General features: G+C 72.0%; 1 protein-coding gene across 2 annotated transcripts in view; it reads right to left on the bottom strand.

The window, feature by feature from the left end:
• RXRA (retinoid X receptor alpha) overlaps positions 1–22832 on the bottom strand; it is a 69298-nt gene that overhangs the window by 17395 nt on the left and 29071 nt on the right. Inside the window, exons 2-4 of one of the 2 annotated variants that reach the window (XM_070058845.2) lie at positions 5605–5849; positions 2017–2167; positions 826–1005 (exon numbers count right to left, since the gene is read on the bottom strand). In XM_070058845.2, the coding sequence (XP_069914946.1) occupies positions 826–1005; positions 2017–2167; positions 5605–5849 (576 nt within the window). Of the gene's footprint in view, positions 1–825; positions 1006–2016; positions 2168–2497; positions 2649–5604; positions 5850–22832 lie in introns of those variants that run through there. The other variant, XM_089322657.1, reaches the window with a different exon arrangement.

The raw sequence follows: 22832 nt of genomic DNA, 5'->3' as shown, positions 1-22832 counted from the left end.
TGCCCCCACCCTGCCGGCCAGCGGGCGTGGCGACAGCCCACAGGTCTCAGGCGGCGCCCCAACATCACCCTCCCTTCACCGGGCACAGCCGGTCACAGCCGGAGAGCAGGACGCAGCCCAGGGCTCGGGGCACCCACTCTTCTCCCCGGCTCCTGCCCGTGGCCCCACATGCTCTCGGAAGGCTCGCTCCAGGCTGCCCACCTCCCGGAGCCCACTCACTGCTCCGTCCCCCAGCACGGACGCACCAGGGAAGGTGGGGGACAGCGGCCAGTCTGCCCCGTCTCCTCGCTAATCCCAGGGCCTGGCAGACGGCAAGTGCCACTGCTGCCCTGAGAGCTACCTGCCCCTTCAGAGAGCAGGGCCCCGCCCCCAGCACTACCCAGTCCCGCCTCTCCCAGGAAGCCCCGCCTCTCCCAGGAAGCCTCACCTCTCCCAGGAAGCCCCGCCTCTCCCAGGAAGCCCCGCCTCTCCTGGGGAAGCTCTGCCTCTCCCAGGAAGCCCCGCCTCTCCCGGGGAAGCCCTGCCTCTCCCAGGGAAGCCCCGCCTCTCCCAGGAATCCCCACCTCTCCCAGGAAGCCCCGCCTCTCCCAGGGAAGCCCCGCCTCTCCCAGGAATCCCCACCTCTCCCAGGAAGCCCCGCCTCTCCCAGGGAAGCCCCGCCTCTCCCAGGAAGCCCCGCCTCTCCCAGGGAAGCCCCGCCTCTCCCGGGAAGCCCCGCCCACCATACAGCAGCAGCAGCGCTGGATGAGCTCGGGCCTGGGTGCTGTGCTGGGCGTGGCCGGTGGAGCAGGGCCCCGCCCCCACCCCGCCCCCACCCGGGCCTACCTTCCCGCTTCATGCCCATGGCCAGGCACTTCTGGTAGCGGCAGTACTGGCACCGGTTCCGCTGCCGCTTGTCGATCAGGCAGTCCTTGTTGTCGCGGCAGGTGTAGGTCAGGTCCTTGCGCACCGTGCGCTTGAAGAAGCCCTTGCAGCCCTCGCAGCTGTACACGCCGTAGTGCTTGCCTGCGGGGCGGGGCCGTGAGCCGGGGGCAGGGCCTGGGGCCTGGGGGGGCACAGGGAGGGGGCCTGGGGCACGGGGAGGGGGCACGGGGAGGGCTCGGACACGGGGAGGGGGCCTCGGGCACGGGGGGGGGGCACGGGGAGGGCTTGGACAAGGCCCTCGCAGCTGTACACGCCATAGTGCTTGCCTGCGGGGCGGGGCCGGGGGCGGGGCCTGGGGCACGGAGGGGGGGCAGGGGGAGGGCTCGGACACGGGGAGGGGGCCTCAGGCACGGGGGGGGGCACGGGGAGGGCTTGGACACAGCCCTCGCAGCTGTACACGCTGTAGTGCTTGCCTGCGGGGTGGGGCCATGAGCCAGGGGCGGGGCCTGGGGCACGGAGGGGGGGGGCACAGGGAGGGGGCCTGGGGCACGGGGAGGGGGCCTCGGGCACGGGGGCAGGGACACGGGGAGGAGGGGCTCAGACCTGGGGGAGGGGCTTCAGACACAGGGAGGGTCCTCAGATGGGGGCGGGCCCTTGGACCAGGGGGCAGGGCCTCAGACATGGGGGAGGGGCTCAGACACGGCCCGCAGCTCTACACACCAGGGTGCTTGCCTGCGGGCACAGGGCTGCTGAGGGACTGCCGGGGTGTGGGGTGGGGGCGGGGCTCGGACACGAGGGCCGAGGCCAGGGCCAGCAGCAGGCTGGTCACTCTGCAGGCGGGGGTGGGGGCAAGTGTGGCTGGACACCTGGGCAATTTCAGTGGCCTCAGGGAGCGAGGGCCCCGTGCCCCCACGCGAGTTCTGTCCGTGCACAAAACGGACTCCAAGAGACCCTGGGCTCCTGAGCCTGCCTGGGCGTAAGCTGGGCCCCGCCTCGCCCTCCCCACTGCGGGGGGGGGGGGCAGACCCGCTCCCGGCCACAGGGGAGCCGGCTGGGGAGGGGCATCTGGGCCGCCGTGGGCTACCCAGGGGGACCCTTCCCCAGGCCCCAGACGCCCCGACTCCGGGCGCGGGTCCCCCCGCCAGGCCCTACCTGAGGAGCGGTCCCCGCAGATGGCACAGATGTGCTTGGTGAAGGAAGCCATGTTCCCCGAGGGGTGCGTGGGGACTTTGAGGACGCCATTGAGGCCCAGGGGGGGCTTGATGTCCTCGCTGCTGCTCACGGGGTTCATGGGTGAGTTCAGCTGCGGAGGCGGGGAGGGGGTGACCAGGTGACTCTCAGCCCAGACACATGGCCGACCCCGCCCCTGTCGGCCCCTGCCCGGCGCCCACCTGACCACAGGCAGCCTCTCATCAAGGAGACCCCAGAGGCCTCCTGGAGGGAGGAGAGCTGGGCTCCCCCACTGCCCTGCAGGGCCAGCTGGGGCGGGGTCCCCGGTCACGTGACTCGGGAGAGGGCACAGACACCGCCTGTGTCTGGGGCAGGGCCACCTTGCGGCCCTGCACTCCTCCCTGGCCCGCCGGGCCACCCGCCCCGCCTGCCCGCCCCGCCGGGGCGAGCGTGGGAAACTCACCCGGTCACCCTGGCAACAGCTGCCGCGTCGCAATGACACAGCAGTTTTGGTTCCGCTGCCTCCGCCCAGCTCTGCAGTCAGCGCAAAGGGCCAGGAGACACTTCCCACTGCCTCGCGCCCGCCCGCCGCCGCCGGCGCCGCTGGCGGGACCCCAGCCCGGCAGCAGCCCCCATCTCCGCTTCTGCAAACCCCCAATGACTCGGAAAGCTGCTGAGTCGCCCGCGGCTGGCTCCAGGCCGCCTCCGGCAGAGGGAAGCTCTCGCCTTCCCCTCCTCTCGCTGCCCAGCCCCCCCCCCCCCCCCCCCGTCTCCAGGGACAAGAAGAGCCCCCTGCAGAAGCGAGCACGCACAAAGCGCCCAAAGCCTCCCTCCGCTCCGGCCTCAGCGCCCTCAGCGCCCACAGCGCCGGGCACGACTCCTCCGGCCCCAGCCAGATCCAGGTCCCTCTCGGGCCGCAAGGGCGTGGACAGTTAACTCCTGCCAGGAGGCCTGGCTGCCTGCTCGGCCGGCTCGTCTCGCAGGGCGCAGGGAGCAGGATGGGGGCCCCGGGGGGCACGGGCACCCAGGGTCCCCCTGCAGAACGCCCCAAGCACGCAGCCGCAGACAGCAGGTGCAGAGACCACAGCAGGTCTCCCGCCGAGGGCCCTGGGTGCCGGCCTCGCGCTGTGGGGAGGGGGTGGGGTCTGAGTGCCCTCAGGAGGGTCAGGGCTGCCCAAAGCCAGCCAGGGGACAGGAGCACGCTCAGCCCTCACCCACAGCGACCAAGGCCCTGCCCAGCCCCAGCGCCCCGGGAGCAGAGCACCGACAACCCCGAGGCCACGGAGGGTGGAGCGGGGAGCCGGGGCCGGGGCCGGGCTCTGCTCCTCCATCCTCTGTGACTGGGGGTTTTCACGGGGCCTCAGCTTCCCGTCTGCAGCCTGGGACAAGGCCCCCACCAGAGGGCTGCGGGGGCCGCCCAGGACCCAGCGAGTACACAGCAGCTGCGCCGCACAGGCTGGCACGCGAGGCCCACAGCCCCCCGTGCGGCAGCACGCAGGCCCCGGGGGACGCCCGGCTGAGCTGGAGCGCGGAGGGCGGCACCCAAGGCACAAGGCAGGGCCACGCAGGGCAGTCTCGCCCGGCCGGGGTCAGTGCCGCAGCCAAGCCGGCTCCCGGGGTGCACGTCGGGCCACCCCTCTCCCGGGCCAGAGCTCTGGGCAGCCCCAGGAGCGGGGCCACGTGGGAACCCGGCCTCTGAGCAGTGAGGCCGGGCCACTGCCCACCCTCACTGCAGGCCCCAGGCTACCCCGGCTTCTCCAGGCTCCACCAGAGGGGGGCGGGGCGGCCACGAGGCCAGCTGCACGCAGGCGCCCAGGCACCTCCTCCCGTGCTCCTGCTCCATCTCCCCGGAGACCCCAGACGCCAGCAGACGCCACGCGTGACCAGGGTGCGGCCCGCCCCATTTCCCCTTTCGGATCCCCGGCATTTATTTCAGTTCCTGCCTTGCCGATGCCCCACCCCGGCCCACTCCTCCAGCCCCCACACTTGCCACGCCCCCTCCCAGCCCTCGACCCCCTCTGGGCTCCAAGAGTGGGCTCTCGGGCCTCCTGGGGCCTCTGCTGTCCATCGGGCAGGGTCAGCCCCTCCGCAGGGCCCCCCACGCACACCCTCGGGCAGGCCCGAACACACGCAGCTCACAGGACGCAACCCCTGCGTGGAGCTGGCACGGGCCCTCTCGGCGAGCCAGGCCTGGCCAGGGGAGCAGTGGGCACGAGGCTGCCGTCTGGCCCGGTCCCACGCACACTCCCGCTCGCCCGGGCAGCGCGGGCTCCGGCTCGGGCCCGGAACAGGCAGCGCCGGGCAGCAGGCCAGGCCCTCCCCGACAGCAGCAGGAGTCCGAGCGGCTCGCGGGCTCCGCAGCCCCGCCTCTGCGGTTGTGGTTTCGGGCTGGGGGCACGTGCACCCCTCCCGCCGCCCTGAACTCCACCCACACGCCCACGAGCAGGAGGAACCTCAGGTTTCTACAACAGCCTGCCCAAGCCCAGGAGCGGACCGGGCTTCCGGGGTGCTGCAGGAAGCCCCCGGCCAGCCACACTCAGCCCGCGGCAAAACTGACCGCACGCCCGGCAGACCACAGCAGGAGAGGGCTGGGGTGCACCGCGCCGCCCCACCACCGCCCCGCCGCCCCGCCGCCCCACCGCCAGGCCCCTCATCAGCCTCAAAGGCGGCCGGGCTCCAGCGAGCACCTGCCATGCACACGGGACAGGAGCTGACGCACACCCAGCCGGGGAGGCCGCAGGGTGCATGGGCACACCCACACCCAAGGCTGCTGCGCCTTAGGGTGGGGCTCTGGGGATGCAGGGGAGGGGGGGGCGGGAGCAGAGCCACCCGCTGGCGGGGGCGGGGCAGCCACCTACAGAGCAGAGCCAGGCCTCCCTCCTGCTTGTCCCTGAGGGCCAGTGACGGGGAGGGGGCGCAGCAGGGCCTCTGTACCCCTGCCCAGGCTGGAGGGGCCTAGAAGAGCCAGTGACCTGGGCGGGGGGGGGGGGGCAGGGCCAGGCAGGCCCTCCAGGGCAGGAAGTGCTCCTCCAGACCCAGGCCTCCTGGAGCGGCCAGCACGCTGGGCACTTGCGAGAGCCCCGCTGGGGGCTGTCTGAAGAGGGGCCCAAGGCCCGGGGCGCTCTGGCCCCGAGGGAACAAACAGCGGAGTCCAACCTGGAAACCAGGAGGGGGCCCAGCTGGCCTCAGCAGAGCCTGCAGGGGCCTGGTGCTGGTCAAGGCACTGGAGACTGGGGGCAGTGCAGGTGCCGCCTCGCAGGCCGGGGTCCCGGGAGCCGGGGCGTCTGTGGCAGCTCCAGCAGAGGCGCCGACACATCTTCGCCACGGCGGAGGGAGGGCGCACGCGGCTTCCCAGGTTCCCCATGGCAAGGCCCTGGGCCGCGCCAGGCACCAGCCGCTTCCCGACCCAGCCCGGGCAGTGCACCGACGGTGCTGTCAAAGCATCCGCGCAAACCCTAACCGCGGGCGAGGCCGCCGTGCCCGCGCGTGGGCAGGGAACCCAGGGCCGCCAGAGACCGCCCCCTCGGGGCTCAGAGCCAGGCCCCTCCACCCCGCCCCCCCGGCACTCACCTGGGGGCTACCGGTGCCGAAGCCCAGCGTGGGCGTGGTGGGCACAGACATGGAGTGTGGGCCCACGGGAGAGCTGATGACCGAGAAGGGCGGGCCCATGCCGTTGATGGGCGAGTGCAGCTGCCCCGGGGAGCCGAGCGCAGAGCCCAGGCCTGGCCCCAGGGAGGGGTGCAGCGAGGGGGCGGCCATGGAGCCCCGGCCCGTCGGGGAGTTGAGAGACGCCGAGTTCACCTGCGTGGAGAAGTCTGCAAGACAAGATGCCCGGGGGGCGGGGGTCAGAGGCCGCAGGGGACCCCGGTGCCCGCGCAGTCCCACAGCCCCCCGCCCCCAGGAGCACCCCCCGCCCCGAGGCTGAGGCAGCAAAGGCCTCGGCCCACTGGCCCGGGAGCCCGGGGCTGGGGTGGGCAGCGCGGCAAGGAGGGGTCTGAGGGGCCGAACGGGAGGGGGCAGGAGGACGCTTCGCGGCCGGGAACGCGAGGCCCTGAGCGCGCAGAGCGGCCCACGCCGGGCCCACGCCAGAGGTCGGCAGGCAGCAGGTCCTCTGACTCGAGGTCTGGGGTCTGTGTGGCTCAGGGCGCGTCCCAGTGACCCCGTGGAGGGCCCGGGGGTGTGCAGCCCGCGCAGACGGGGCCCACGGGCACTTAACGAGCTCCTCACCCCGGCTTGGGAGGCTCCGGGGGTGGGGGCAGGATCCACTGCCCACAGGCCTGAGGGGCCGCGACAGCGGGGTCCCGGCAGCACCCCCCAAGCCCCTCCCCCACTGCTCCGCACGGCCGTCACAGGGGGATCGGGAGGCGGCCAAGACCAGGGGCACGAGTCCCAGGCCGGGGACACCCCGAGGCGGCTTCAGCCCCCTGCCCCTCGGAGTGGCCGCGTCCTGGCCAGGCTTGCTGACTGCCGGGACACCGCCAGCCCCAGGACACCCCTGGCCCAGCCACGCAGCGAACGTCAAGCCCTCAACCAGTCCTGTGAACCTGTCCAGAGATGGGGCCGGGCAGGTGCTGCCCCTGCGCCCGTCCCCACCCCGCCAGCTCCTCCCCCAGCACCCCTGGTCGGCGGGTCAGCGGCGGGCAGGGCCAGCTGGCGGCCACGGGGGCTTGAGGTGCTCCACCAGCAAGGTCACCCAACTGGAAATGACAAACAAGGAATCCCAGAGTCAGGTGGTGGCGGCACCTGTTGGCAGCGATCGGTACTTCAAACCAGCCCTCCTGGCCCTCAAGCCCCTGGGAGCGGCGGCCCACCGGGGGCTCACGGCTCTGCGATGCACACTCGCATCTCCGTGGGCACGGAACCCCGCGTCGCGGCCAGAGAAACTGTGCCCGGCACAGGAATGGGCAGAGAGGCCTGCGAGGGGGGCTCTGCAGCTCCAGGGCCTCCAGGAGTGGCCCCTGGGCCCGTCCCGCCCTGTCCAAGCCCGCTTCCCCCGCTGTGCCGGGCACACACGCACAGGGAGCTCACAGGACGGCTCCCTGGCCCCGAGCCCCTTCCACTGTGACCAGAGAAGCCCCCAGCGGGTACGAGGGAGGGGCCGGGAACAACAAACCGGCTGCACCAATGGCAACCCAGCCAGAGGGGCAGGGTCCCTGTGAGGAGACCCTCTCCCCAGGCCCCGGCACCCCCAGAGAGCCTCTCAGACGTCTCCCCAGACCCCGGCCCCCCACGGAGCCCCCCCAGACATCTCCCCAGGCCCTGCCCCCCATGGAGCCCCCCCAGACATCTCCCCAGGCCCTGCCCCCCACGGAGCCCCCCCAGACATCTCCCCAAGCCCTGCCCCCCACAGAGCCCCCCCAGACATCTCCCCAAGCCCTGCCCCCCACAGAGCCCCCCAGCCATCTCCCCAGGCCCCGCCCCCGTGGAGATTCTGAGCCCGGGGAGGAAGCAGCCCCTGGGTTCTCCCAACTTCTCAGTCACCGACCCTCGCTCGCAATCACGGGAAGACGGCACGGGGTGGGGGTGCCCCGGGAGGGTGTCTGCGGCCAGCTGGCAGTGCCCACCCTGAGGGAGAGGCCCACCCTGAGGGAGAGGCCCACCCTGGGGGAGAGGCCCACCCTGAGGGAGAGGCCCACGGGGCCCCGCGTGGACAGTCACGGCCACTGCCAAGCTGCCTGCCTCTCCCCAGCTGGAAGAGGCGGGAGCAGGAGGAGGAAGGGGGGAGGGGAGGAGTGGGGAGGGAGGAGAGGGAGCAGAGCCCGCCCTGGACACCAGCGCGGCCAGCCTGCACCCCACAGTTCCCCGGCCCCCCAGGGCCCTGCCCACGTCCAGCCCAGGCGTGGACGGGCTGGCAGGAGGCAGGCGGGGGAAACCAGCCAGGACGGGCTGCGAGAAAGGGGGCGCAGGAGGAGCCCCGCCCTGGGATGGAGGCCCCGGCGAGGCACCCCCACGGCGGCCGCGGGTCCGGCTGCTGCCCCCCACCCCGGGCTGGGCCCTGCCTGTTTACAGAAACGTTCCGGTGGACACGGCGGGGGGGCGGGCCCTGCGGGCACTCTGGAATCTTCTGGGGAGGGACGCTTTCTGGCCAGCGAGGCAACCTTGCAAAGAAAACGCAAAAAACTGCCCAGACGCCTTCTGCCCGGGAGGGGGGCCCAGCGGCCGCTCGTCAGTCCCCACCAGAGCCGTACGTGGGACCCGCTGTCCACGAGACGCCCCAGGCCCACGCTGGGCAGCCACGGGGACGGAATCGCTCATCTGCACACCCCAGCACGGGCGGTGGGGGGTGGGGGAGGACGCCCCAGCAGCCCCGTGGGAGAGGCGCTGGATTCCAGCCCAGGAAGCCTGCGTGGAGGAAGTGGCAGTGGCAGACAGCTCTCTCCACTGGCACCAAACAGACTCAAAACGCCAACAGCCGGAGGTCTGCAACCACAGCCGTGGCCTGGACACGGACGCCCAGAGGCCCCCACACCGGAGCAGGCCTGGGAACGCCCCTGGTCCCCAGGGCCTGTTGTGGGGGGCTCGACCCCATGCCCAGGGCCCACAGCAGGAAGTCTGGGGAACCCCCGCCAACTCTCTTCCGGCCCCTGCCTGGCAGGGGGGAGGCACGGGAAGCAGCAGGAAACAACAGTGAGGTGGGGGCGGGGCGGGTGGAGGCCACCCAGCCCCACCCCCACCCCACCCCACCCCGGGGTCTCACGGACAGAGCTCGAGCCCCCTCCACGCCCCCGCTACTTGCAGACCCAACCGGGGGCCATGCGACCCAGGGCCCGCGGAGCCCGGCAGGAGCCTCCGGACGGGGCGGGGGGCCGCGAGCAGCAGGCAAGGGAGCCAGAGCCGGTCGGGGCCAGGGGCCGAGCACGAGCTCCAGGCCTGGGGACCCCCCCCGGAACTGAAACCCTGCGGCGGGCGGCTCGTGGGCCTCGGGCTTCCTGGGACGCCCACCTCCGGCCCCACCTTCCCCTGCCCGCTGCCGAGGCAGAAGTGGCAAGGCTGGCGGGATGGCGCCAGGGCCTGGGGTGCTCAGGGCGGGGGAGGAGGAAGGAAGCGGCCGGGACCAGACAGGGCAGGCAGATGGGCCCCACACGGGACCAGACGGGGCAGGCAGACAGGCTCCACACGGGAGGGCTGTGGGGGACGGGGGGCTCCTGCCCAGCCGAGACGCCCTGGGGCGCCCCAGCCCCTGGCTGAGGAATCCCAGGCAAACCCTGAACCCCCTCAGTCTTCCCTTCTGTAAAGTGGGCGCGTGGTCTGGCGCCCGCTGTGGGACAGGCTCCAAGCCCCCACTGGGGGCAGCGAGCGGCTTCCCCCCCTGCAGAAGGCGACCCCAGTCCGGGACGACACCTCGGCTCTTCCGGGCCAATCTGTCCTTTTCCGGACTGATGGCCTTGGCGCCGAGTCTCCTTCTCCTTGGCGGGGGCCCAGGGCCCACCTGGCCCTCACGACGGTCAGAAGAAACCCAGGCCTGTCCCCCACGAACCTGTGAGCCCACAGCAGGCGAGCTCGGGGGCCCCTCGCAGAGGCCCCCAACTGCCCAGCGGGCCCCGCTCCCCACCCCAGCCAGGTCCCGACAGCCGGTCAGCTACGGGGACCACCTGGGCCCCACTCGCCTCGGGCACCCACGGGCGGTGGCCGCCGGGCTGTGGGCTGGCCCCCGCGGGCGGTTCTCCCCCACAGCACCCATCACTCACACCGCCCTGCCCGGCCTCCCGAGACACAGGTGGGCACCCACCAAGCCCGAGGGAGAGGGCAGAGTGAGCGAGCTGCTCCCCAGAGCGGCGGCCGTGACCCCGGAAGCCGGGGTGGGAGGGCCGCAGGCGCAGCCCTCTCGTCCGGCCACGGCCCTGGGAGCGCTGCCCCGCAGGGCTCCGCCTGACCACAGGCCGTCCAAGCAGTTCACCTGCCAACCTCCCAGCACGGCTTCCGGCATGGGTCTCCCCCTCCCTGAGCCCGGCCCGGCTCCCAGCAGGGGACCGGCAGAACCCTCCCGCAGCCCCCGGCTGTGAGCACAGGGCGGCTCACCCAGCACCAAGTCTCAGCCGAGACACCGACCCAAGGCCCCTGGGTGCTGACTGAGCCGCAGCCCGGGGCACAGGGAGATGCAGCGCCAGGCCCAGAGGGTCCAACCAGGGAGCCCCCGCAGTGACAGCACGGGCGCGGCTGTGTCTGTGCGGGCCTCCAGCAAACACTAAGCAACCACCGTGCATCGTCACAGCACCGTCATCACCAGCTTCACCGTCACCGTCACCAGCGTCACCGTCACCACCATCACCGTCATCGCCATCACCACCATCAGTCACCACCATCACCGTCACCGTCATCACCAGCATCACCGTCACCATCACCACCATCACTGTCACCATCACCGTCATCACCGTCACCATCACCACCAGCATCACCATCACCGTCACCACCATCACTGTCACCACCATCACCACCACCACCACCATCACTGTCACCGTCGTCACCATCACTTTCACCACCATCACAGTCACCATCACCACCATCACCACCGTCATCACCATCACTTTCACCACCAGCATCACCATCACCGTCACCACCATCACTGTCACCGTCATCACCAGCATCACCGTCACCATCACCACCATCACTGTCACCGTCATCACCATCACCATCATCACCACCATCACCGTCACCACCATCACTTTCACCACCATCACCACCATCGTCGCGTGGCGGGGACGGTGATGATGACAGCAGTGACGAGGGCACGGGGTGACGGAGAAGGGGCAGTGTTGATCCCACAGGGGCGAGGCCGCCCGCGTGTCCACTGAGCACGCGGGAAACCGGTGGGTTTTGCCACAGTGGCAAAGGGACAGTGCTCAGGTCCCCTGGGTTGTGCCGAGACCTAGGACCTGGCCAGGGACAAGGCTGAGAACAGGAAGCGGTGCCCAGGCGGGCAGCCTCCAGGCCCAGCCCACTCCCACCAGGGGCGCTGTGGTTGGCCCCGTGCTGCCAGGTGCGGCCAGAGCCCGGCCACAGGGAGAGAAGTGGAGCGCACGGCCGGAGGAAGGGGCCGGGTGGGGGCTCGAGCGAGCAGCCGGCACCTGCACCCACCACCAGGCGAGGGCTGAGGGCCTCAGGTGCCCACACCCAGGGCCTGAGGCTGCCCCTCCACGCCCACTCCCAGAGGCCCGGAGCCCCCGAAGCCCCAGGTGTCAGCCTAGGCCTGGCTACGCCAACCACATTGTGTCCTGTCACAGGCCACCAGCCCCGCGACGGGGAACCCCCGGCAGGCAGAGGCCACGGAGCCCACTGACCTGAGGCGGCAGGGCCCAACCACCACAGGACGGGGTCCTGGAGCTGCACCCACCCCCAGGGTGGACCCCCACCTCCCACTGCCCTCTCAGCACTGCCCTGTGTGTCCTGGGGTGCAGCATGGAAAGACCCCACCCCCAGCCACGCGCACCTCCCACCTGGCTCCGGCCTGCCTGCAGCTCAGACGCCCAAACCTAGCCCAGAGCCCCGGCTCCCGGCGCGGCCCCGCTTCCCCGGGACCCCGGGGCTTCCCAGTTCTGGGCAGGGCTGGCCCAGGGAGGACACGCGGGCTGACCCAAAGTGCCTCGTGCAGAGCCAGGCCCCAGCGACAAGGGCCACTGCTCTGTGTGCACAAGGGACACTGGTGCCCAGGGTGCAGGCCACACACCACTCCGGAGACAGTGAGGCCAGCGAGGAATCGGTGGGCCCCACAGTGAGGACCCCCTCCCCTCCCCGCCCCACCCTTGCCAGTGCCGAGAAAGGAGTCGGGAGAGGTCACAGGTGGCGACAGCCTAGGGTCCCCTCCAGCCCTGTCTCCCCGCGAGATGGTTCCCAAAATGGGGCCCCTGCAGGGGACTCCCAGGCAGAGGCCAGCTGAGGGCCACCAGCCCAGGGCGATGCTGAGGCCTGCTGGGGAATCCCAGGAGCCACCCCGCCCCCGCCCCGCTGGGCACAGCAGGCGGCACTGCCCCACCTGCTGCCCAGGGGTGAGACCCAGCTAAGACGACGGGGCACGGGGGTGCCCGGGACCTGCAGGAACCTCCCCGTGGGAGAAGCCAGAGCCACCGAGGGGGTGTGGCCAAAGGAACGGGGCCACCAGGGACCGGCCCCACCTGCACGCGGCCCCTGGCGCTCCCAGGCACAGCCAGGCCGCCCCGCACACGGCGCTGGGAGCGGCAGTCGCCACCGCCCCAGCCTCCCGCACGTGCGCAGGGCTCACGGGCACCTGACAGAAGCAGAGGCGGCGCCGGGCTCGGGCAGGAAGCAGCCCCCCCCAGCCCCCGCGCGAGCCGCTCCCAGGCCCCGAGCTCCGAGCTCCGGCGTGGGGGGCCCGGGGAGACGCTCACCTCCCCACGGCCAGACGGGCTCCGGGTGCCGCAGCCTCCCCTCCAGGCTGCCCCCCCACTGTCCCCAGGACCGCGCAGCAGCGCCTGCCCAGGGCCTTCCAGGAGGGAGGGGAATTCCTGGAGACGTCCCGCCGGCCTCACGGCTGTGGCCACGGAGGGGGTGCGGGGCCCGGCGGCCGCGGGCGGGCGCATGCGGGCGGTTTCTCCGCGGCAGGGAAAGAAGTGATTCTGGTTTCGTTTTGAGCCACGTTGCTCTGGGTGGCGCAGAGGCCCCCCCCAACCCCGCTCTGTCGTGGAACCCGGGGCTGTGCTGCTCACCGCGTCTCTCTGGTCCTCACTCGCACGCCCCGCCGCTGCCGGCACCCCCCACGCCTGTCCCCCCGCCCCCCGGCAGCTCCCCACGGCTGCACTGCGATCCCCCGGCAGCACCCAAGCTGGTCTGTCGTGGATGGCATGGTGGGGGCTCTGCAGACAAGGCCAGGGCCAAGGCCACGAGACAGACGCTGGAAAGTGGCCTGAGGGACTTCAGCATGCCCCCCGCCACCCGGCTGGGCAGGCCTGTGCCACAGCTCACGGCGCCCTGGGCCACACCAAGGCCCCGCCGTCCCCCTGCCCCAGCCACCCAGCTGGGCAGGCCTGTGCCACAGCGCCCTGGGCCACACCGCTGCCCACCTGCAGGCCAGGTGAGACCCCGCCCCGTGAGGGCCCTGTCGCAGGACACAGCGGCCCAGGTTTGCCGTGAGATGACAGCCCCGCATCAGATCCCTTCCTGCAGCCCCCGCACGGCCCAGAGCTGAGGGGGCCTTGCCCTCCAGGTTACCAGGGTGTGAACCCCGAGCCCCCTGGGACCCCCAACAGCAATCGGAGCCCCGGCTGCAAGCAGAGGCTTTGGTCTGAGGGGAGCTGAGCCCAGAGACGCCCCGAGCAGGCTCCCGGTCCCCAGCGAGGCGCCCTGGGTCCGTCACCGACATGGCACAGCACACGGAGAGCTCGCACCCGGCACCCTGCTCCAGGCGGCCGGCCGCTCGGCCAAGGAAACAGGGTCCCGGGCGCCGTCCATCACACTGCACAGGGCCCCCCCGGGAAAGCGAGGCGACCCAGCTCCCGCGCTGGCCGCCTCCCCGGGAAAGCCGTGCCCCCCCTCTGAGCCTCAGCTGGCCCCGGAACCCGGGAGCAGGGCAGCAGCTTCTCCTGGGGACGCCGTGAGGCACCTGTGCGCCACGAGGGCCGGGCCTGCCTTGGCCGGACACACAAGGGCCCTTGTTAGAAGACCAGCGGGGAGCCGGCCCTGGCCTCCACCAGCGCGAGGTGGGGACCCACTGACTCCCAGCCCCGCCTCCCCAGAGAGGGGTCCCTACGCCCGCCTGACAGCAGCCTGCACAGACACCCAGGGCGAGGCGCAGGCTGGGGCCAGCCCCGACGGCTTCAGGCAGCCCGGGCCCCACTGCTCCCCTGCAGGGGTCCCAACGCGGTGGACCCATCCCCCACCCCCACCCCGATCCCCCAAGTAGACGAATGAATGCCCATGGCTTTCCCAGCCCCCGCTTCCTCCCCAAAACACGAGAGGCAGCCACCACCACTCCCCCAGCCGTGCAGTCTGAGGCAGGGCCCTCTGCCCACACGCCTAGAGCCTCGGTCTGCTCTCGGTCTGCTCGGGTGTGGGAGGAAGCGGCCCAGGGCCCACAGCAGGGACCCGGGCTGCTCGGCAGCCGGCCCAACCCTCACAGGGGCACCTCAGCCCCCAGCGCCAGCCAGCAAGGGTCCCCAGACCCTCTCCCCCTACACCCCTCCCCAGCGACACCTGGCACCCTCCAGGTGCCCTTGAAACCCCCTCACCTGCCAGCCACCTGCGGTCCCCCGCCCGCCAGGCCAGGCCCCCTCCCGAGAGCGAGGCCAGCAGGTGCAGCCGCATGGCCAGGGCAGGCGGGAGGTCCCACCAAGGGGGTGGCCCCCACAGCCCCCAGCCCGCCGGCTCGGGGTCCTGCGGCCTCAGGCGATGCAGCGTGGCGGCTCGGGGCACCGACGGAGCCTGGGGTGTCGGTAGCCGGGGAGGGCCGGCCTCAGCGAGCAGCCGGGAGCCGCCAGGAGCGAGTGGTGCCGGCACTGCCCGCGGCCCAGTTCCCTTTTCCCAGGGCCCGCCCGGCCCACCACCCTCACCCAGACACCTGTGACCACAGCCGGCTCCCCAGGGCCAAGACCAAGAGCTTCTTGGAAGAGGACGAGGGCTCTGGCCGCATTTCCTCATCCAACAGGACCGGCACAGGCTGCGGGTGGCGGCTCGCGGGCCCGGGGCCCAGACGCGGGCCGACCCCGGCTCAAAGCCGGCTCCTCCACCAGCCACTGCCCGGCTACAAGTGGCCCAGAGGACCCGGCCAGGCGTGGGGCGCCCGGTGCCAGTCAGCACCCAGCCTGGACAGCGGCCCCACCACGGCCGCCACCTGCTCCCCAGCAGCGAACCCTGGGGAGCATCTGGGTCCCGGGAGGGGGCCCTGCAGGGGGAGAGACCCGGAGCCCCAGGCCTGCAGAACGGGGTGGATGTGGGAAGGCGGGGGAGGGAGCCCCGGGGGCTTCAGGAAGGAGGCGGCCCTCGTGGCCCCCAGGTCTTCCCAGCCGCACAAGGGGACCATTCTTCCAGGCACAGGGTGCCTTTTGTGGCCCGTCGGCTGCAGGGGCTCAGGGGCGCAGCACACAGCCTTCCGCCCCACAAGTGGCAGTCCTCGGCCCCACCCCCCGCAGGCCCGAGGCCCAGCCAGCTCTGGCCACACCGGGCTGCCCCGCCGAGGCTGCTCGGACACGGCCGGAGCCCAGCCCAGGCTGCTTCCTGTCTGCCCCACCAGTACTGGGGACAGACGGAGATGCCACCAGGGCTGCAGGGGACCCCACGTCCCTGGGGACCCCTCCCGTGGCCACGGGAGCTGGCCCTGGCGCACGCACAGGGAAACCCCCAGGACTGGAGCAGGCGCCTCCCTTCCTGGGCCAGAGAACCCTCACGGCCAGGCTGACCAGGCTGATGGCCTAGCACGCCCTGCACGGCTCAGCATGGCCCCAAGGGGCCTGGGGCCGGACCCAGCCCTCCAGGGCCTCAACGCCCCCCCCACCCCGCACGCGCGCCCCAAGGGTCCCTGTGAATCCCCAACTCCTGGGCCTGTCTCTGCCGCCCATCACAGCCCCGCATCCCACGTCCCAGCTCACTTCCAGCGGCACCCGGAGCCCAGGCACCCAGGCAGAGTCCCCCGGGGCGACGGTGCTAGCGGCGGGGCCTGACCACAGTGGGGGAGGGGACGCGGCGGCGGGTCCTGGGCGCCCTGGGTGTTTCCTACGAGCACAGCAGCCTGCAGCCTGATCCCACGCAGACCCCACCCAGCGGGTCCCCAGGTCCAACCTCCAAGCTCCCTGCTGGTCTGGCTCTGGGCAGGACCACCAGGACAGGTGGGCAGGGGTCACAGCCCAGCCTCCCTCGCCCCCACCCAGCCCCAGTGCAAGTGGCAAACCAGCCAGCCCAGCTCTGGCGGCAGGTCAGCCGTGACCCCACATCTTCCCCGCCCCCGGGGTCAGCCATGACCCCTGCATCCTCCCCCCCGCTGGGGTCAGCTGTGACCCCGCATCCTCCTCGCCCCCCAGGGTCAGCCGTGACCCCGCATCCTCCCCCCCGCTGGGGTCAGCTGTGACCCTGCATCCTCCTCGCCCCCCAGGGTCAGTCGTGACCCCCACATCCTCCTCCCGCCGGGGTCAGCCGTGACCCCGCATCCTCCTCGCCCCCCAGGGTCAGTCGTGACCCCCACATCCTCCCCCCTCCGGGATCAGCCATGACCCCCACATCCTCACTCCCCAGGGTCAGTCGTGACCCCCACCTCCTCCCCCCAGGGTCAGTCGTGACCCCCACCTCCTCCCCCCCCAGGGTCAGCCGTGACCCCCACAACCTCCCCCACCCCAGGGTCAGCCGTAACCCCGCATCCTCCTCCCCCGCCGGGGTCAGCCGTAACCCCGCATCCTCCTCCCCCGCCGGGGTCAGCCGTGACCCCCACCTCCTCCCCACCCAGGGTCAGTCGTGACCCCCACATCTTCCCCCACCCCGGGGTCAGCCGTAACCCCACATCCTCCTCCCGCCGTGGTCAGCCGTGACCCCGTATCCTCCTGGCTCCCCGGGGTGGGGTGCTCCGTCCGCAGCAACCAGAGAACACGAGGCCCCAGCACCGCCCTGCCCGCCTGTCCCCTCGGCCCCACGGGTGACCACGAGGCCACCCCTTGGAGCCGGCACAGGTGCATCTCCCGACCTAGCAGGGCCCCCCACCCTGGCAGCCAGGCTCCCAGCCCACCGCGCCCCACCTCGTCCAGCCCCGCGTGGCTCCTCCATGACGGGAGAGCCAGCCCCGGCACACACAGAGCAGGCAGCTGGCCAGCGGCAGGGCCGGCCCTGCTGGCCAGGGAGCCTCAGGTGCGGTGCTGACAACCGGAAGGCGGCGGGGCCCGACGCGTCAGGCGGCCCAGGAGCCGGCAGCACGGCTGCACCGGGCACCGCCAAGGGCCTCTCGGCCACGTCTTGCCAAGTCAGCCTCCCAGGGCAGGCCCGGCCAGCGGGGCTCGGACGCGGAGCGAGCCCCACGGGTGTGCAGGGCAGCAGGGGGCGGGCGCGCCTGCCTGGCCGGGAGCCCGCATGCAGATCCCTTTTCAACTCGGCCACCGCGGGTACCGGGCAACACCGCCAACCGGGCCGGCACCCAGAGCCACCACGGGCTTCCCAGCACCCATCGCACCAGCCACCCTGCGTGAGGGGGACACGTCCCCCCCAAGCACCCCAAGCGGCTCGCAGCCCTGTCCCCGAGGCACAGGTCCCATCGTGTCCAGTCTCCTGCCTCCGCTCCACCTCTCCAGGCACGCGAGCAGAACGTCTGGCTTCCCCCCTGAGCCTGTGGCCTGGCCCCCGGCCTTGCTGGCCCAGCTGCCAGCTCCTGGGCCCCAGGGGTGCCGGCCGTGCCCTGCCACCCACCCCAGGCCTCAGCCCTCACAGCCATGGGGCCCTGGCCAGAGCACCCTGTGCCCAGCGTGCAGCCAACACGCAAGCCACCCACAGGCCTCTGCTTCCTTCCTCCTGCGTGGGCCGAGTGAGCAGGCAGGGCCGGGGCGGGAGGCGGTTAAACTGAGCCCTGGGTGTCTGCCCCCACCTCAGTCCACCGCCTGCTGCCCCACTCAATCCTGGCAGGCCGTGCACGCCCATGTGTGTGTGCACGTGTGTGCATGCCGGCACACGTGTGTGTGTGCACATGTGCTTTGGGGGGTCAGGGGTCCTCAGCTCAGCGACCAAGGGCCGCCAGCAAGGCCCAGCCAGACGGCAGCCTTTGCCAAAGCCCTGGCCTGGGGCGGCAGGCGAGGAGGGGCTGCCCCCCGGGGTGCCCCCCCTGTGCGGCCCAGAGCCGTCCCCTCCCCCAAAGGCCAAGTGCACTTCTTCCTCCGACCCCGCCCCCACTAGGCACAAAGCCCTTTCTGTGTGGGGCCTGCTGGGGACCCCCAGGAGGCCAGAGCCAGGGGGAGCCCACCCCACCCCAGCTCCCTCAGGGCTCTATCCCAACCCACACACCAGCTGGCCAGGTCCCCACAGAGCCCAACCTCGCCAAGCCACCGGGTGGTCATCCTCCCCAGCCATCCCCGGTCCCCTCTGGGTCTCTCTGCCAGGGCCACCTCCTCCAGGAAGTCTTCCCTCCTGCTCTCAGACCAACACAGAGGATCTAACAGGGCCATAGCTCTAAGAAGTCACCGGGAGCCCTTGGCCCAGCTCTGGTGGTACTAGCTGAGGTCCAAGGCCACTGGGACACGTGACACCGGCCTGAAGGGTTCCTACTTCTCTGGCCACCCAGGCCCCGACCTGGCCCCTCAGCAGAGACCCCAAGCCCTGACTTGGCCCCAGCTCAGGTTCTGTGGGAGGCCCCAGGCAGGCCCCCCACCCCAGCCCTGCTCCCTGGCGCCAACCCATGGGCGGCCAGCGGCAAGCCCCAGCATGACCCCCGCCCCGCCCCGGCCCGGGGCCTGAGTGACTCAGGCGGCCGCCCACCTCGCACGCACAGCGTACACACACACCTGTCCGGGCTTGATGCCGCCGACGGCAGCAGCGCCCAGGCGTGCAGGCCCACCGGCCAGCAGGAACGTGGGGGCCGTTCTCCCGGACACCGCGGGCCGGCCAGGCCTTGCGGGGGAGGGGCTGCAGTGAGGGGTCCACAGCCCTGCAGCCCCCAGGTCGGCCTGGGGCCCCCAGCCCAAATGCAGGTCCCAGGGCCTCTGGATTCGAGTTCAGGGAAGGCGGAGCTTCCTCCAGGGCGAGGCCGCCAAGGGCCCAGGCAGGGGAGGGGCCCGGAGCAGCTCAGAGCCCGGTGCCTCTCTCCCACCTACGGACAGGAGCCCGGGCCCTGGCAGCTGTGGGAGCCACACCTCCAGGGGTCCAGAGAGACGGGACACGGCTGGGTGCTGGGGTAGGGGGAGGCCTGGCCCAGGCTGGCCCGGAGCCCCTCAGCCTGCGTCCCGCCTGCCACCGCCGCCCCTCCCCGCCCTCCTAAGCCCCCAGGACCCAGTCTGTTCCCCCTGCAGCAGCTCCCCCCCAGACGGCCACTAAGCAGGGGGGTGTGGGCCCAGAGGGCAGAGGAAAGCAGACCCCAGGAGGGGTGTGGCCTCCTGGGGGTGGGGGGCTGTGAACGTCAGTGGGCGGAGCCTGACGAGGAAGAGCAGGGCAGGCAGGACCGGGAGCCCGAGGTGCCAGAGCACGGGCCGGGACAGGGAGGCCGGGCAAGCTGTGTGGGCAGGATCCTGCCGGCGGGCAGGTGAGGCCGGGGCAGGGCCGCTCGTCCTGGCCCAGGCTGGGGGCAGAGTCTGACCCGAGGAATGGACACGGAGTCCAGGCCGGGGACGGCCCCCCGGGGCTGTGCGCCTCCAGCTGCCGAGACGCCAGCAGCCTGCAGGGGCAGCGGCAAGGCCAGCTCCGTGCATCCCACACGGGCGCCAGTTCAAGACCCGGCTGCTCCTCTTCCCATCCAGCTCTCTGCTGTGGCCTGGGAAGGCAGTGGAGGATGGCCCAAGTCCTTGGGCCCCTGCACCCGCGTGGGAGACCTGAAAGAAGCTCCCGGCTCCTGGCTTTGGCCTGGCCCAGCTCCCGCCACTGAGGCTACTCGGGGAGTGAACCAGTGGATGGAAGACCTCCCTCTCTCTAACTCCGCCTTCCAAATAAATAAAGGAATCTTTAAAGACCAGGGGTCCAGAAAGCAGCAGGGCGGGTGCCTGGGCAGGGGCGTGCAGCCAGGTGCGCCCGGGCTGAACACCCGTCCAGAGGTCAGCACGGCCACCCCCACTGCTGAGCCCCGCGTTGGCTCCTTGGGGCCAGCGTGGGGCCAGCGCACCATGACCTCGTCCCGCTATGACCTCATCCCGCTCTTCCGAAAACCCGCAACACTCAGACACACGGTGGGCAGCCTGCCCAAGGCCACGCGGCTGGACGGGTGCGAGGTGGAACACGGGCTCCCAGGGGCTGCCCAAACACAGCACGGGGTGCGGGGGGGGAGGGTTGGCAGGCGGGCACGGCGACTGAGGTCAAGGGCAGCCTGAAACTCCACCCACTCGTGTCCCCAGGCTCCTGGAACCCTGGCTCAGGGCCACGCCCTCCGGGCGCCCAGTCTCCCCAGCAACAGCAGGCGAGGCCTGGTGACCTCAGGGGAACCCCCTGGGGGGCCTGGGGTGGGGGTCTGCGGAACACAGACAGAACCCACACATCTGAATCCCACTTTTGATGTTAAGAAATGAACAAATCCCACAAGGCACTGGGGCCGTCCTGGGGCAGGTGCGAGGCGTCGGCTGCCCTGGGTCCTGGGAGGCTGAAGACACTGCACAGGAACGCGCCCCACCCAAGCCCCCCAGGGCCGAGGCCACCGTGCACCCCCAGGCACCCCGGCGGGGTCCATCTGGGAGAGGAGCTGGCCCGGCAGCGGTGGCCCGGCTCCACGCAGGGCCGACCCCGTAGTGAACCAGGATCACTAGGGGCCGGGCCTGACAGAGCCCTCAGCCAGCTCCACAGAAGGCCACGCCCCCCGGCCACCAGCCGCAGGCCCCCTCCTGCCCCCCCCCGCCCCACTCCCAGACCCCGATTCTGGTCACCAGCACACACTGGAGCAGACGGCCACCCCCCAGCCTCTTCCTCGCCTGCCCACGCCAGGCTGACCTGTGCTCCCCGCCCCTGCCCTGTCTGGGGTCATCCCAGGAACAGGCCAGGCCCTGCCCCTAACCTTGAACACGCCGTTCCCTGGACGCAAGACTCCCCCAGGTGTCCAAGCTCTGTTAACACACCTCCTCCTCCAGGAAGCCTCCCAAGCCTCCCTCCCATTCAACCCCCGACCCCAGCACTCACTGCAACACAGGCACCGCCCCCCCACCTGCCCAAGCCCACCAAGCTCTGTGGATCCCGGAGTGCAGGGGCCCTGCCTGGCTCTCGGGAACCCCAAGGCCTAGTATACAGCAGGTGCCACATACAGACCTGCCGAAGGGCTCCGGGGGTGAGGGCAGGGGGGTCATGGGGCCATGCAGGCTGCAACCAGCCAAGCAAGCACCGAGCTCCAGAGACCCGGGCCACCCCCACGGCGGGCAGCTGGACGGCCCGGCCCCGACTCCTCGTCTGCACAGCTCGGAAGGAAGTGGCGGCAGGCAGGTGTGAGGGCTCCCGCCCACACCCGGCAGCCGGGGACCACCTAGGAGCCGGGGGCGTGAGTGCGAGACGGCAGGGAAGACGCGAGAGGGACAGCGGTCAGCCGGCGCCCGCACGACCGGGGACGGGGGGACAGCTGGGGGCCGGAGCTCCCCTCCCAGCCAGCCAGGCGCCGCTGCCCTGGGGAAGTCACGGGAGGCCACGAGGCCAGCGCTTCCTCGCCAGTCCCCAGCCGCTCGCCACTCTCTGCTCCAGAAGCGGATCTGGGTTCGAGTTCTGGCTGCTCCATTGGCAGCCTGGTGGAGCCACAGCGTCCGGCTGAACGTCCCCGCGAGGGGCGGAGCCCTGGCCTCCCACCCCTGAAGTGAGGCTCCACCGTGGCACGGCCGCCCTGAACACAGCTCAGGGGACACCCACGTCCCCCCACGGCCCCTGTGCTGTAAACGAAGCCAGGCCCCGCCCACCAGCACACGGATGGACAGGCGGCCCTGTCCAGGCTGTCCAGGGCCATCCAGAGCTGCTGAGGCGGCACCAGCCTCCCCACCCCCCACTCCACGCCCTGGACTGGGAGAACGGCTAGCAGACTGGACAGAGCCTGCCGCGAGGGCGGCCAGCCCGGCACTCCCTGGCCAACGCCCACGGCCGGCGGCGTGACGAGGCGTGACGAGGCAGGGCTGCCATCTGGAAAGTGGGCGGGGGAGACCTTGGGACAGAGCGGAGGCAGGCGCCCCCTGCGACTCCCCCGCCCCACAGGAGCCCCTGCTACGGCTGTGTCTCCTGGGGCCGCCATCCGGAACGCACCTGCTGGCTCCCCCAGCCCCCTTACAGAAAGCAGGGCTCCCTCTGCCAGGCCCCGCCCCCATCCGTAACTGACCCGGCTCCAGGGTGCCCCCCCTTGCTGGTGGGCGAGTTTCCCAGCAGCCCCTTGCTGGGTGGGGGCGGCCTTGAGCCGCCTGTGCCATCCCTTCACCCACGACGGCAGGCTGCAGACACAGGCCCCAGCAGCTCCACGCCCGGGACAGAGCAGAGCGCCCGGGCTTCCGGCCCGAGGTCACACGGCTGCTCCTAGGGCCCGCTCCTCCGCTCCTGAAGGCGGACACGCAGGACCCCAGGGGAGACAGAGCCTGTGCCCCGGCTCCCAGCAGGCTCGGCGCCCCCAGCAGGGTCCCCGGGCCACTCAGAGCCTCCGCTTCCTCCCAAGAACACGCGCCCTGCGCGGCGACGGCAAGGCCCGCACCATGCCCTCCCCCCCCCAGGCCAAGCACCTGGGACCGGGCTACTAGCGAGGAGTTCTGCAGGCAGCCCGGCCACCGCTGGGCCCCTGCTCCCACGGTCTCCCGCGCTGGGGAACCAGGCCTGGGTTCAAACCCAGGCAGGGTGTGTGTCCCCCAGGGTCGGCAGGGCCCTGCGCCTGCCTCCTCCCTCCCGCCCGCTCCCGGGCCTGTGTTCAAATCCCACCCCTCAGCTTCCCCGAGCAGGGAAGTCCGCCGGGGCCCTGGGGCGGCCGCAGAGCGGAAGGAGGCCCGGCAGATCGTGCGCGGGGCCCGGGCCGGGCCGGGCCGGGCATGCAGTCCTGTGACGGGCTGGCGAGGTGTTGGGAAACGCACCAGCGCCCATTGCAACACCACGGCCGCGTCACAGGCGGGTTTCAACATGCCCCAGCGCCCAGAAAGATGGCGGCCGGCGAGGGGCGGGCACGGCGCCTGCTCCCGGCCCCTGACCCTCGGGGACAGGCCAACACCGGCCGGCCCACCAGCTGCAGCCCCGGGCCCTGCTGGCCT

This window comes from Oryctolagus cuniculus, chromosome 1 (genome assembly GCF_051225735.1).
Source record: "Oryctolagus cuniculus isolate XC-2025 breed Fujian yellow rabbit chromosome 1, ASM5122573v1, whole genome shotgun sequence".
In the NCBI taxonomy this organism is placed as follows: Eukaryota; Metazoa; Chordata; class Mammalia; order Lagomorpha; family Leporidae; genus Oryctolagus; species Oryctolagus cuniculus.
Note: the sequence above shows the minus strand (reverse complement) of the source record. Positions and strands in the feature narration are given on the sequence as shown.